The 14,019-nt window shown below is 44.4% G+C and overlaps 1 protein-coding gene across 5 annotated transcripts in view; it reads left to right on the top strand.

Moving 5' to 3' along the window:
• The window catches only part of Txk (TXK tyrosine kinase), a 57,015-nt gene extending 50,689 nt beyond the window's left edge, over positions 1–6,326 (top strand). For 4 of the 5 annotated variants that reach the window (NM_001289494.1, NM_001122754.2, NM_001289495.1 and 1 more), the window contains 3 exons: positions 1,577–1,695; positions 3,053–3,210; positions 5,665–6,326. In NM_001289494.1, the coding sequence (NP_001276423.1) occupies positions 1,577–1,695; positions 3,053–3,210; positions 5,665–5,733 (346 nt within the window). In that variant the 3' untranslated portion in view covers positions 5,734–6,326. The remainder of the gene's footprint in view (positions 1–1,576; positions 1,696–3,052; positions 3,211–5,664) is intronic. The other variant, XM_011240722.1, reaches the window with a different exon arrangement.
• Positions 6,327–14,019: the final 7,693 nt, after the last annotated feature.

Below are 14,019 nucleotides of genomic sequence, written 5' to 3'. Positions count from 1 at the left end.
CTGTCTACATAGAGGATTCCTTCAGAAAGTTCCATGGAGCTGACAAAGACCTAGTTTACTGAGGCAAGACAAGACCCATTTGTATTCCAGAATCTTTCTGCCTTTCCTGGAACTAAAGAGCAACACAGAACTGGTGTCCCACCAACCTCCTGTGTGGACAAGAACTTTCTTCCTCAGGGATCTGTCCTCCCTCCCACCCCCCTCCCACATCTTATTAACAGATCTAGCCTTTTTATCTAAAGTCTAATGTAGAGACTCTCTAGTGGGAAAGGAACAGCCCTCCTCTGTTTCCTCTTACACAGTCTTCTCTTTTGAAACAGGGTCTCTTTATGTAGCCCTGGCTGTCCTGGAACTCTCTATGTAGACCAGACTGGCCAAGAACTCACAGATACCATCCTGTTTCTGCCTCTCAAGTGCTGAATTTAAAGGCATTCACCAGTACCTTTAAAACATTTTTCTCTTCCGACTTTATTTTTATTTTCTGTATGGAGGGGTTTCACCTGAATGTATGTCTGTGTACCACGTGCATGCAGTACCTACAGAGGCCAGAAGAGGGCATCTTATTACCTGGAACTGAAGTTACAGAAGGCCGTGAGCCACTCTGTGGGTGCTGGCAACAGACCCTGGGCCCTCTGGTAGAGCAGCCAGAGTTCTTAAACACTGAGCCATCTCTCCAACCTTAGGTAGTCTTTACCGAAGAGGGGCTAAAGGCGAAAGGTGATAGAATATGTGGGGGAAAGTGGGAACATGAAGACAGCAATAATAAATAGCTAAAAAACATCATTATAAGGCTGGAAAGATGGCTCAGTGGTTACGACTGCTTTTCCAAAGGTCTGAAGTTCAAATCCCAGCAACCACATGGTGGCTCACAACCATCTATAATGGGATCTGATGCCCTCTTCTGGTGTGTCTGAAGACAGTTACAGTGTACTTAGATATAATAATAAATAAATAAATAAATAAATAAGTAAAAAAGAACCATTATTGTATATGCAAGAGCCCAAAGCCAGCTGTCTCTTTCCCCATGCATTTCATATTCCTGCATATGAGTCTTAAGAAAAGTTATTTCTAATCTATATAAAATATACATACATTATAATATACTGGATATTTTTCATATCAGAAGTTCTATAAGAACACACTTATCCCCCCTTTTTTTGTGCCACACAAAATATAAGTAAGTGAGAGAAAATGTGGCACCAATTTGGATCCATGTTTTATGACGTGTACGGCTTTTCACTTATCATTTATTTACTACCTTGTTGTTACCTTTACTGTTAGAACACAGGGCTGTTTCTTTGCAGAATTAAGTTCGGACTCTAAAGAACATAAGTACTTCCCCAGTGTTGGGACTGTAGAACTGTAGTTTTCAGAGAGCCGGTGAAATCCAAGGAGACCTGGTTCTAGAGGAGAAAACAAATAAAGAACTATTTCCCTGTCTGCCATCAAGAAAACAAGAGGCACAAGCCCTTTCCAGGGGAAAGGCTGTTTTAGCAGATCCGAGCTGTCAGAGGTGTTTGAAGCAGGTAGGCCTCGGAGGCCATTAACACAGTGTGCTCGAATCCCCTGGTGGCAGGTATGTTTTGGACGATGAATATATCAGTTCTTCTGGAGCTAAGTTCCCAGTCAAGTGGTGCCCACCTGAAGTCTTTCATTTCAACAAATACAGTAGCAAGTCTGATGTCTGGTCGTTCGGTGAGTGCATGCATTTGCTGTCGCTAGGTTTGCTACAAAGGCAGCCTTCTCTTTTCTTCTCTCGCTTGTTTGTTTTTTGATATGATGTAGCATTCTTTTTTGTTTGTTTGTTTTGTTTTGTTTTGTTTTTTTGTTTTTGTTTGTTTCAAGACAGGGTTTCTCTGTATAGCCCTGGCTGTCCTGGAACTCACTTTGTAGACCAAGCTGGCCTTGAATTCAGAAATCTGCCTGCCTCTGCCTGCCTCCGGAGTGCTGATTAAAGGCGTGTGCCACCACCGCCTTGCCATGATGTAGCATTCTTTTTTTTTTTTTTCCTTTTTTTTTCTTTTTAAATTAGGTATTTTCTTCATTTACATTTCAAATGCCATCCCAAAAGTCCCCCAGACTCCCCCCGCCCCCACTCCCACTTCCTGGCCCTGGCATTCCCCTGTACTGGGACATATAAAGTTTGCAAGACCAAGGGGCCTCTCTTCCCAATGATGGCCGACTAGGCCATCTTCTGCTACATATGCAGCTAGAGACACGAGCTCTGGGGGTACTGGTTAGTTCATATTGTTGTTCCACCTATAGGGTTGCAGACCCCTTTCTTAGAATTGGGAACAAAACACCCATGGAAGGAGTTACAGAGACAAAGTTTGGAGCTGAGACGAAAGGATAGACCATCTAGAGACTGCCATACCCGGGGGTCCATCCTATAATTAGCCTCCAAATGCTGACACCATTGCATACACCAGCAAGATTTTGCTGAAAGAACCCTGATATAGCTGTCTCTGTGAGACTGTGCTGGGGCCTAGCAAACACAGAAGTGAATGCTCACAGTCAGCTATTGGATGGAACACAGGGCCCCCAAAGGAGGAGTGTAGCATTCTTTGTAACTCTTCTTGTAACTGCTTTGGTGTCTGGGGTCAGACACCTCCCCACACAGCTCTGCTCTCTTGGTCTTTTCCTTCCCCAGCAAGCTCTTGCCATGAAGCTGTAACAAGACGTCTGGCAACATAAAAGGCAAATACAGCCAAAACTCCCATCCCGCAGAAAGGCTCTGTGCCACCACTGAGTTTCCAGAGTGTTTAATAAGCTCCCTTGTTTAGTTAAGCAGAAGCTCAACTGTTTTTCAGCTTGACAATTTGAACTTAACAACTAGATTAGGAAACACAGCCCACACCCTTCCCTTTATACTTTCAAGGCTTATGGGATTAGCAACCTCGTCTGGGGATCCTCGCACCTTGGTTTCTGAGGGAGGGTGGGAGGAGGAGATGTCCTTGGCTTCTGAGGGTGGAGGAGATTAAGGCCTTGCAATTTGAATGAATCCCTTGTCTTGGTTCCAAGTGACTCTTGTGTTTGCATGCTTTCTTTGCAGGAGTTTTAATGTGGGAAGTTTTTACAGAAGGAAAAATGCCTTTTGAAAATAAGTCAAATTTGCAAGTGGTGGAAGCCATTTCTCAAGGTTTCCGGCTGTATCGTCCTCACCTGGCCCCCATGACCATATACAGAGTGATGTACAGTTGCTGGCATGAGGTAGGTGTCCCTTATTACTGAGACTGTACCATGGCAACCAAAATTGCCTGTTTGCTGGTATGCCCTGAGAGTCAGCGCACCACTTCTCTTATGACGCCCCCTCACCCTGAGCCTTGTCTCGTTTCCAAGCCTTGTCTGCAGGAGATTGGTTCTTGCAGAGACTGGATGTTTCTAAAGCCTCTTGATTAGATGATCCATTATCTTGAAGAACTGGGTGACAGAATTAAGGACAGAATCTGGTTTGCTGAACTTCCCCCCAGAATATGGAGGTTGCTGTTTTATTTACTGCACTTTGCTTCTGTTCACTGCCACTTTCAAGCCTAAAAGTAATGGGTTTCATCTCTCCCTGGCATGTAAGACTCCTCCTGATAGAGAGATTAAACCAGAATAGAAACCAAAGGCAGACTGTGCTGGGAGCCACCACTTGGGAAACCATCACTTAAGGAGTTGCTCTTTTTGTTGAAATGACAAGATTTAGAATGAAGCCAGAGGGGTCGGTTTCTGTCTCCCCTCCCCTCTCCTTTTCTGGGCATCTATTCAACAGCCCTTCTGCTCTCATCAGACTGTGATGTTGAGAGCTCTCCTTGGTAGTTAGCAGGCTTAGCCCAGAAACATCACAGCTTGGTGGTGGTGGTGGTGGTGGTCTCCTGCTGCCTGAAACACAAACTAACTCACATGCATCGTTTGATTCCCAATCCACAGACACTGCAAAAACCAGTATTTCAAGAGTAACGGGATTGTTCATATTCCAGAGAAGTGTTTTATTTAGGATGATCCCAGTGTATGCAGATAGTCATGATTAGCTGTTCCACAAGGAATCACGAAAGACCTGAGGACTGTCACGTAAGCTGTCAGTGGCAACAGGGGGAATGCCTTTCCCATCACAATGTAAATAGCTTAGGCCATGCAGATGGTGGCTGCAGTGATTTGACTTAGAATTTTCCAACTTTATAATGCCATGTTTGGAGCATCAAGCATTGATCTTTTCCTGGGAGAATAGTATTAAGTAGGAGCCTCCCCTGGGATGCTGGGAAGGAGGCCATCTTCCAGGCTGCTGCAGGTCACAAGATTAAACACACGATTACTGCAGACGTTGCTAAGCTGTGGTTTCTGGTAGAGTATTTGCATACAATGCATCTTTAGCTCATGACATTTTAAAGTTAGAATGGGTTTATTAGGAGATGACTGTGTCCCAAGTCCAGGAGTATTAATAAGCAGGCACATGTGCACAGAACAGCGTGATCTTACATATTATTTATGAGCTAGAGAGGAAGAAGGGTGAATAGGAAGATCACAGAAGGAACAAGGAAACAGTCCAAATTGCAGTCAGAAAATTTACTCAAACAATGCACAGACGCACGCACGCACGCACATTGATACAAAGCTCCTTTTTTTTCTAGTTCCAACTCTGCCATAGCTATTTTTTTTTGTAGAGTGTAAGTGAATAAAATTTAATTAATTATGGAAGTCTAATAGCCTAAGTCAAGCCCGGAGGCTCGAGGATGGCCAATCTAACTATATAGAAATACAGAGATGTGTATAGTTTGGGACTTGATATATATTTGTTTGAATGGCTTCGTTAAACTGGCTGTTTTTGATTGTGAGATAATTGGAATAATGTGAACTATTTAAATAAAAAAGATTGCGTTATCCTTGATAAACATGGCAGAGACTCCACCTGTTGAGCCTGACCCTTCCTGCTGAAAGGCCCTGTGATTTACTCCTGGGTCCTTATCAAGGCTCAGGATGCACTCATTGTCTTTCGCTCCCCCCCTCCCCCCCATTCCATGCAATGAGTAGCTCTAACTCCTGCAGGTTCCAAAGATGCCAACAGAGCCATGTCTTTCCCCAGGCAGACAGAGCCAAAGCACACTGCACAGTAACACAGGGAAAGGTGCTCTCATCTCTGCTTCCGAGGTCAAAGGTTTGGTTGACTGTGTGCTCCAGGATCTACAGGGTTCCTGGAGGAGACTGGGAGATGTGCCTTTTGCTTTCTATGTGAAACCCTTCCTGCTAGAGGGGACCAGCATAGTAAGCCAGTACTGATGTGGAATTGGGGACCTCACACTGAATCCCTGTCATTTTCCAGATGAAGTTTCTGTCGGGGTAGAAATATCCTACATGTGCTCTGTCCACACACCAGGCCCCTCTGGCTCCAGAGAACTTGAAAAGTGGTTGGTGTGATTGAACAACCAAGTTGAAATACTTATTCCTCTTACATTTATTTACATAGCAGCAGCTCCCTGCCGTTTTTTCTGTGCCCTTGCTTTATACGCATCCACACCCATCCATGCCTTCCTCACATGTAAATCATGCTGCTCGCTGTGTGTCCGCCAAGGCATGCTGTTGTTCACTTTGTGCAGAATCAGCATGGGCTGAGCTCCCTGCATGTTCCACAGCTGCTGTCTGGGTGAGAAGCAAGCTGCGCTCATCAGCTCTCTCTCTGTTTTCCAGAGCCCTAAAGGCCGTCCGACATTTGCTGAGCTGCTTCAGGTTCTCACGGAGATCGCAGAAACGTGGTGACCTTAAATGCAGTGCCAGCTCGCAGGTGACCTTAAGTGGAACTCCAGCCCACAGGGTCATCTTGCAAAAAAACGGTCGCAAGGTGAAATCATGGGCATCTCGGATAGGGAGTATCTCCACCAGGGTTGTTGACTCTTGGCGACGAAGCAAAGGTCACAGGCTTGTCACACTGATTTCAATGCAAAATAGTCTGATCGTAGTCTTGTACAAGTGTGAGACTTCTGAACTACACTTCTGAGCTCCTTCCACATCCTGTATGTGAAAAGAGTATGCTCCACACCAACCTTCCAAGTGGCTGATGACCCCCAGGTCCCTTAAGTGTACAGAGACCCCTTATTCTTCATAAGGCTGAGGCAACATCATTCTTGAGCGCTGACATTTCTCTTTCGAGTGGTCCATGCAAAGAGGGGAAAAAATTAGATTCTGCCAACTCATGAAATGAAGAAATCTTTTCAACAGTTTCATGTTTGGGGCTGTATAAATGTTTATAGGAAACATAGCTTTGGAAACCTATGTGAACATTCTGGAAATGTCTTTTATAATCGTGCCATATGTTATTTAATAAACTCTTCTTTCTGTTTATTGTGGGACCTAAGTTTTTGCATTCTAGTTTTTAACACTGTTTAAAATATGAACCAAAGCACCCTTTGAGCATATCTTGATGAAATTTCTATTTCTAAATGCTCTCTGTTATCAGGGGAATCCAGAGCCTGCTTTCAGTTTTGATAGTTCATCCTCTGAATATGTGAGAGCCCACCTTTAGTTCTGCGTCCATCCTCTGTATACGTGAGACAGTAACCTAAGACATTTCATCATAACGACATCTCTGGTTCTTTCTGACAGATGTCTTATTCTGTCCAAATAAGGAGGCCGCAAGAAGGTGTCCAGATGTGCCATTACGCAAATGAAACAATCAACAGTCACAGTTAAATCCTTAATTTATCTCAGTGTGGTGGCACACTCCTTTGTATTTATTTATTTATTTATTTATTTATTTAGGGTTTTTCGAGACAGGGTTTTTCTGTGTAGCCCTGGCTGTCCTGGAACTCACTTTGTAGACCAGGCTGGCCTCGAACTCAGACATCCACCTGCCTCTGCCTCCCAAGTGCTGGGATTAAAGGCGTGAGCCACCACGCCCGTCTTATTTATTTATTTATTTATTCACTTTACATCTTTCTAATGCCCTCCTCCCGGTCACCCCGTCCCACAATCCTTCCCGCCTCCTCTCTTCCATTCTCTCCTCTGGGTGGGTGGGAAGGCCTTGGGTTTCCCTCCCAACCCTGGCACTTCAAGTTTCTGTAAGGTTAGGTGCTTCCTCTCCCACTGAGGCCAGACAAGGCAGGCCAGCTAGAACATGTCCCATGTACAGGCAACAGCTTTTGGGACAGCCCCTCTCCAGTTGTTCAGGACCCACCTGAAGACCAAGCTGCACATCTGCTACGTATGAGCAGGGAGACCTAGGTCCAACCCCTTTAATCCCAGTACCTGAGGCAGAGGAAGGAGGCTCTGTGAGTTCTAGGATAGCCTGATTTACATAGCTAGTTTCAGGACAGCTCTTAGTTTATCTGATATCTTAGTGGGAATTGACTGGAAATTGATTTTTATTATTTCCAAGTGCTTCAGAAACCCCATCAGTAGAGCACTGTGTAAACTACAAGCCTGATTACAGGGAAACTTACTTGGTAGGAACCCATTATTTACATACTGCCCCTCCCTGCTGGGTGGCTGTAAGGGAACATACTTCATGTTCTTGTTTTTACTCTACGCTGCTAGTGGCCTTTCTTTTATTTATTTTAAAATATATATCCTAATTACAGTTTCCTCTTGCCAGTTCCTGTCCATGTCCTCCCTCCGGATCCACCCCTTTCTCTCTCTCAGTAGAAAAGAGCAGGCTTCTAAGAGACAACAGCCAAATATGACAAAGGAAAATAGAGTAAGAGAAAACTTCACTGTCACGTGGAGGTTGGACCAGGCAACCCAACAGAAGGAGAACGGGCCTCAGGAGAAAGCACAAGCATCAGAGTCCCACATGGTCACACAGCCAGGAGTCCCATGAACGCTGGAATATAAACACAGAGGACCTGGAGCAGACCCATGTCAGCCCAGTGCCTATTGCTTCGGACTCTATGAACTCACATGGCCCTTTCTCAGTTGATTTAGGGAACCACGTTCTCCTGGTATCCTCTTTCCCCTTGCTTCTTACACTCTTTCTGTCTCCTCTTCTGTGGGGTCCCCTGCTCTCAGGAGAGAGATTGGATGGAGACATCCCATTCAGAGCTGGGTATTCCAAGGTCTCACTCTCTGTGTAATGTCTGGCTGTGGGTGGGTCTCTGTAGCTGTTCACATCTGCATCAGGAGCAAGTGTCGCTGATGCTGTCTGAACAAGGTACTGATCTATGAGAATAGCAGAATAGCATTAGGAATCTTTTTATTATTAATTTTTGAGCCAGTAGTATTTGGTTTTACCCTAAATTTCTGAGCTATCTAGTCTTTGGTTCTGGTCACCACGTAGTATTGTATTCCCTCCCTCAACCCCATCCCCTCTCCCCACTCCACCTGATCCACTGTAACCTACTCTACCCATAAAATCCACTCTATTTCCCACTCCCAGGGACATCCATGTGCCCCCCACCCCCACCCAACCGAATCCCTTCCTCTATACCTAACCTCTCTGAGTCTATGGGTTGTAGCTTTGTTATTATTTAGCTAATGGCTAATATCCCCATATAAGTGAATATGTATTATATTTATCTTTCTGGGTCTGAATAACCTCACTCAGGATGAGTTTTTTTCTAGTTCCATCCATTTGCTGTAAATTTCATGATGTCACTGTTTTTAACAACTGAGTAATACTCTATTGTGTAAATGTACCATCTTCATTTTAGTCCATTCTGCTGTTGAGTGACATCTAGGTTATTTCTGGTTTCTGACTATTATAGATATAGAGCAGCAATGAGCATGATTTAGCAAGTGTACTTGTGTTAGGACAAAGCGTCCTTTGGGTGTATGCCCAAGAGCGTTAGAGCTGGGTTTTGAGATACATTGATTTCCAATTTTCTGAGGAACTTACACACTGATTTCCTTCCTGGCTGTACAAGTTTACATTCCCACAAGACACAGTTATTCTAGCACCAGCTTTTTGTCGTTGTTTTATAGAAGGATACCTTCCAGAGAATAGTGCACACGCAGCCTCTTGTCTCTGTGAACAGCCACTTTGTCTCCATGAAACCAAGCCACGCTCGCCCTCACCTGCCCAGAGAACATGAGTGGTTGCTGGTGTTGGAATCAATGTCATGTGCAGTTCACCTTGATTCTAGAAATCCCCTTCCTTGTCTTCCTCATGCAGATGTGAACAGCTACAGAGACCCACCCACAGCCAGACATTACACAGAGAATGAGACCTTGGAATACCCAGCTCTGAATGGGATGTCTCCATCCAATCTCTCTCCTGAGAGCAGGGGACCCCACAGAAGAGGAGACAGAAAGAGTGTAAGAAGCAAGGGGAAGGAGGATACCAGGAGAACGTGGTTCCCTAAATCAACTGAGAAAGGGCCATGTGAGTTCATAGAGACCGAAGCAATAGGCACTGGGCTGACATGGGTCTGCTCCAGGTCCTCTGCGTTTATATTCCAGCGTTCATGGGACTCCTGGCTGTGTGACCATGTGGGACTCTGATGCTTGTGCTTTCTCCTGAGGCCCGTTCTCCTTCTGTTGGGTTGCCTGGTCCAACCTCCACGTGACAGTGAAGTTTTCTCTTACTCTATTTTCCTTTGTCATATTTGGCTGTTGTCTCTTAGAAGCCTGCTCTTTTCTACTGAGAGAGAGAAAGGGGTGGATCCGGAGGGAGGACGTGGACAGGAACTGGCAAGAGGAAACTGTAATTAAAATATATTTTTTAAAATAAATAAAAGAAAGGCCACTAGCAGCATAGAGTGAAAACATGAACATGAAGTATGTTCCTTTACAGCCACCCAGCAGGGAGGGGCAGTATGTAAATAATGGGTTCCTACCAAATAAGTTCCCTGTAAAAAATATCATGTAGGTCAACAGTTCACCGGAATCCAGACATTTTGTTACCTAATACGACTTAGGATCCACAATATATACCACAGACATGGGGTCAGGCACCCAGCACTACAATTTTATCTTAACTTCTTAACAAGGATCACTTATGAAGACTGGGGCTGGGAGGGAGTAAACCGAAAGTCCCCTTAAGTAGGTTCTAGGTCGTAGAGAAACATGTATTGGCTTGCTATGGTATCCTCCGACATGCATAAGTATACAGAGCTGGGAATTTAGCTCAGAAAAACAGCGCATACTGATCATGTATGAAGTCCCCTGTTCAATTTCCAGCACTGCAGAAGACTGAAAGTTATTTTTCCTTTAAAAATGTATTGGGGCTGGGGAGATGGCTCAGCAGTTAAGAGCACTGGCTGCTCTTTCAGAGGTTCTGGGTTCAATTCCCAGCAACCACATGGTGGCTCACAGCTGTCTACAATGGGATCCGATGCCTTCTTTTGTCAGTTTGACATACATGCAAATATATTGCTTATATGTGTAAACAAATAAATCTTTAAATTTTTATTGGTTTTTCATATATCATATTTTGAGCATACTTTCCCCTCTCACAACCCCTCCCAGATGTCCTCACTTCCTCGCCCACTCCCCATTCAGCTTGACAACTCTTCCTCTCTAAAAGAAAAAAGAAAGACAACAGCAAAAATGAAAATCAAAGCAGGCAAACTAAAAACCAGAAAGTCAATCAGATAAAACCAAACCTAAAACGAAACAAAAATTGCACAAAAAATGGGACCCTTTTTTTTTTTTGCCATATATTCTTGGGCATTGTGCCTATACTGGACTATGGTTGATCTATCCAGTGACACTTTGTTGAAGAGCATTAATGTCTCCTTTCTCAAAAGGCATCTATCTCAAATAGCTTTTTGGTTAGGGGTGGGACTTTGTGTCTGTGGTGGTTTGAATGAAAATGGCTCCCATAGGCTCATAGAGAGTGGCACTATTAGCAGGTGTGGCCTTGTTGGAGGAAGTGTGTCATTGGAGGTGGGCTTTGAGGTTTCAAATGCCCAAGCCAGGCACAGTGTCTCTCTTTTCCTGCTGCTTGCCAATTCAGATGTGGAACTCTCAGCTACTTCTGCAACATCATCTCTGCCAGCATGCTGCCATGTTCCTCACCAATGATGATAATGAACTAAACCTCTAATCTGTAAGCCAGCCCCAGTTAAATGCTTTCCTTTAAAAGGTTTGCTGTGGTCATGGTTGTGAGCGCCCGACTCACCAGCAAAGCAGACGCCACAACAGGATCCTTCTGCAACACGTTTATTGGGAGAGCATTTACTGCATAGGCAAGAAGACCCCGAGTCCAGAACTGGTGCTGCTTATATAGGCCTAGGAGAGGCGTGTCTCACACCTGGGTTGGTTATGCATTCTACCTCATTTGCATGTTCCTCATCTGATTGGTTATTCTCTCTCAGTACCTCACTGAGCCTCATTATCATACCTCATTTGCATGTCTCTCATCTGATTGGTTATTCTCTCTCAGTACCTTGCAGAGCCTCATTATCATGCCCGGGCCAGGCAGTGACTTGGTGAAAAATTTTACCGCATATGTACACATTGGTTGTTTACCCAGACTTATGCGTGGTGGCCAGCGGTAGCCAGCGCCACCTTGTAATGGCATATGTGGCTTCCCACACATGGTGTCTCTTTACAGCAATAAAACCCTGACTAAGATGTTTCCATTTTCCCTTCTGGGACCTCATTTGGCTTGAACCTATGTGGGTCTCATGCATGCTGTCAGAATCTCTATGCGTTCACATGTGCATCCATTCTGTTGTGTCTGGGAGAGGCTGATTCTTTGCAGTCAGCTGCTGTCTCTGACTCTTATAGCCTCTCTGGCTTTCTTTATGCATAGATCCCTGTGCCTTGAGGGTGAGGCTTGGTAATGACGTCTCCTTTAGGGCTGAGTGTGCCAGCCCACTGAACATTGTTCAGTTGTAGGTCTCTGGGTTAATTTCCACAGACTGCAGGAAGCTCTCTGGTGAGGGCTGGGCAGTGCACTGATCTGAGCCCCAGTCTAGTGTGGCAGCTGTGTTGACTAGAAACAAATTTAAAACTAGAAAAAGAGAAAAGCACACAATGTGTAGATAGTCTTACTAATATTCATACGGCGCAGACATCTGTGTAGCCAGATGCAGGCCAAGAAGTAATGTTCCCCAGAATCTCAAGTAATTTGCTCTTCCTATCTAAATCACTAACCCCAGAGTTTATTAGTTTATTTGTTTATTTGCTTGTTTATTCCATTGGAGTCAGAGACTCTCTATGTAGTCTTTGCTGTCCCAGAATTCACTATGTAGACCAGGCTGGCCTTGAACTCACAAAGATCTTTCTGCCTCTGCCTCTGCCTCTGCCTCTAGAATTCTGAGATTAGAGACATGTGCTACCGAACTGGTCAATACATAGTTTTAATACCATGATCTCTAATACCAAGGATTAGTGTGGGCTATCTCTGTGTTTATATGGATGGAATCCTATAGCGAGTACTCTTTGGTACCTGGCATATATATATTTGGTCTATCTGTGAGTTACATCTCATTGTATTTGTCTATTTCTGCATTGACTTACATTATTATATAGCCATTCCACTTCTCTGTTCTACTTTTTTTTGGCTATTTGCACTTCCTCTGACTTTTAAACGACTAAGATTTTTGTTGTTGTCTTTTAGAGAAAATATGTCTATATTTTGGTTAGGCATATGCCAAGGAGTGGCATTTCAGAGCCAAAGCCATCTGCACATTTAGCCTTCCAAACACGTTAAGCAGTGTTCGTGAACGAAGATGCCAAGGATGCAAGTAGCATCCGTGCTTGGGGGTTTCACTCACTCCGTATCCTCGCCACACTGGGCCACTCTCTGCTAGCCATGACAGTAGCCTAGAGACTTTTAAAGATATCCTGGATCATATTAAGGTTTTGTTGGTTGAGGCACAATTTGGTATAATCTATTTGGTATTATCCCTCACTCTTTGCTGTCATCTTTGCAGTATATTCCAGGTATAATTTAAAATATTGGGGAGGACAGCAGATTTTGGATGTGTGGTGATTTGCATTGGTATGGCCTGTATAAACTCATGTATGTGAATGCTTGACCCCAAAAGAGTAGCACTGTACTGGCTGGTTTTGTGTGTCAACTTGACACAGCTGGAGTTATCACAGAGAAAGGAGCTTCAGTTGAGGAAATGCCTCCATGAGATCCAACTGTAAGGCATTTTCTCAATTAGTGATCAAGGGGGAAAGGCCCCTTGTGGGTGGGAACATCTCTGGGCTGGTAGTCTTGGGTTCTATAAGAAAGCAAGCTGAGCAAGCCAGAGGAAGCAAGCCAGTAAATAACATTCCTCCATGGCCTCTGCATCAGCTCCTGCTTTCTGACCTGCTTGAGTTCCAGTCCTGACTTACTTTGGTGATGAACAGCAGTGTGGAAGTGTAAGCCGAATAAACCCTTTCCTCCCCAACTCGCTTCTTGGCATGATGTTTGTGCAGGAATAGAAACCCCGACTAAGACAAGCATTGTTAGGAGGTGTGGTCTTTTTAGAGAAAGAGTGTAACTGTGGGGAGGGGCTTTGAGGTCTCTTATATATTCAGGCTATGCCCAGTGTGGTACTCAGTCTCTTCTTGCTGTCTTCGGATCAAGATGTAGAACTCTTCAGCTCCTTCTCCAGGATCATGCCTGCCTGCTTGCTGTTCCTGCCATGATGATAATGGACTAAACCTCTGAAACAGTAAGCTAGCTCCAATTCAATGTTCTCCTTTAGAGGAGTTGCCTTGGTCATGGTATCCCTTCACAACAATACAACCCAAACTAAGACCGGGTGCTACAAAAAGAAAATGTAGAGGTATATTGCAGGACAGAAAGGGGAAGTTTGGCAAGAGAACTTGAAAAGGGAGACATGAAAGATACGAGCTTGGGGCTGGAGAGATGGCTCAGTGGTTAAGAGCACTGGCTGTTCTTCTAGAAGTCCTGAGTTCAAATCCCAGCCATCACATGGTGGCTCACAACCCTCTGTAATGAGATCTGATGACCTCTTCTGGTGTGTCTGAAGACAGCTACAGTGTACTTATCTATAATAAATAAACCTTTCAAAAAGAAAAAAGAAAGATATGAGCTTACTATAACACACACACACACACACACACACACACACACACACAATCTCCTCTCATGGGTTTTTGCATTCCTAGTTGCCTTGCAAGGAGCCTGGGTGTTTTAAGTAT

This window comes from Mus musculus, chromosome 5, assembly GCF_000001635.26.
Source record: "Mus musculus strain C57BL/6J chromosome 5, GRCm38.p6 C57BL/6J".
NCBI lineage: Eukaryota > Metazoa > Chordata > Mammalia > Rodentia > Muridae > Mus > Mus musculus.
Note: the sequence above shows the minus strand (reverse complement) of the source record. Positions and strands in the feature narration are given on the sequence as shown.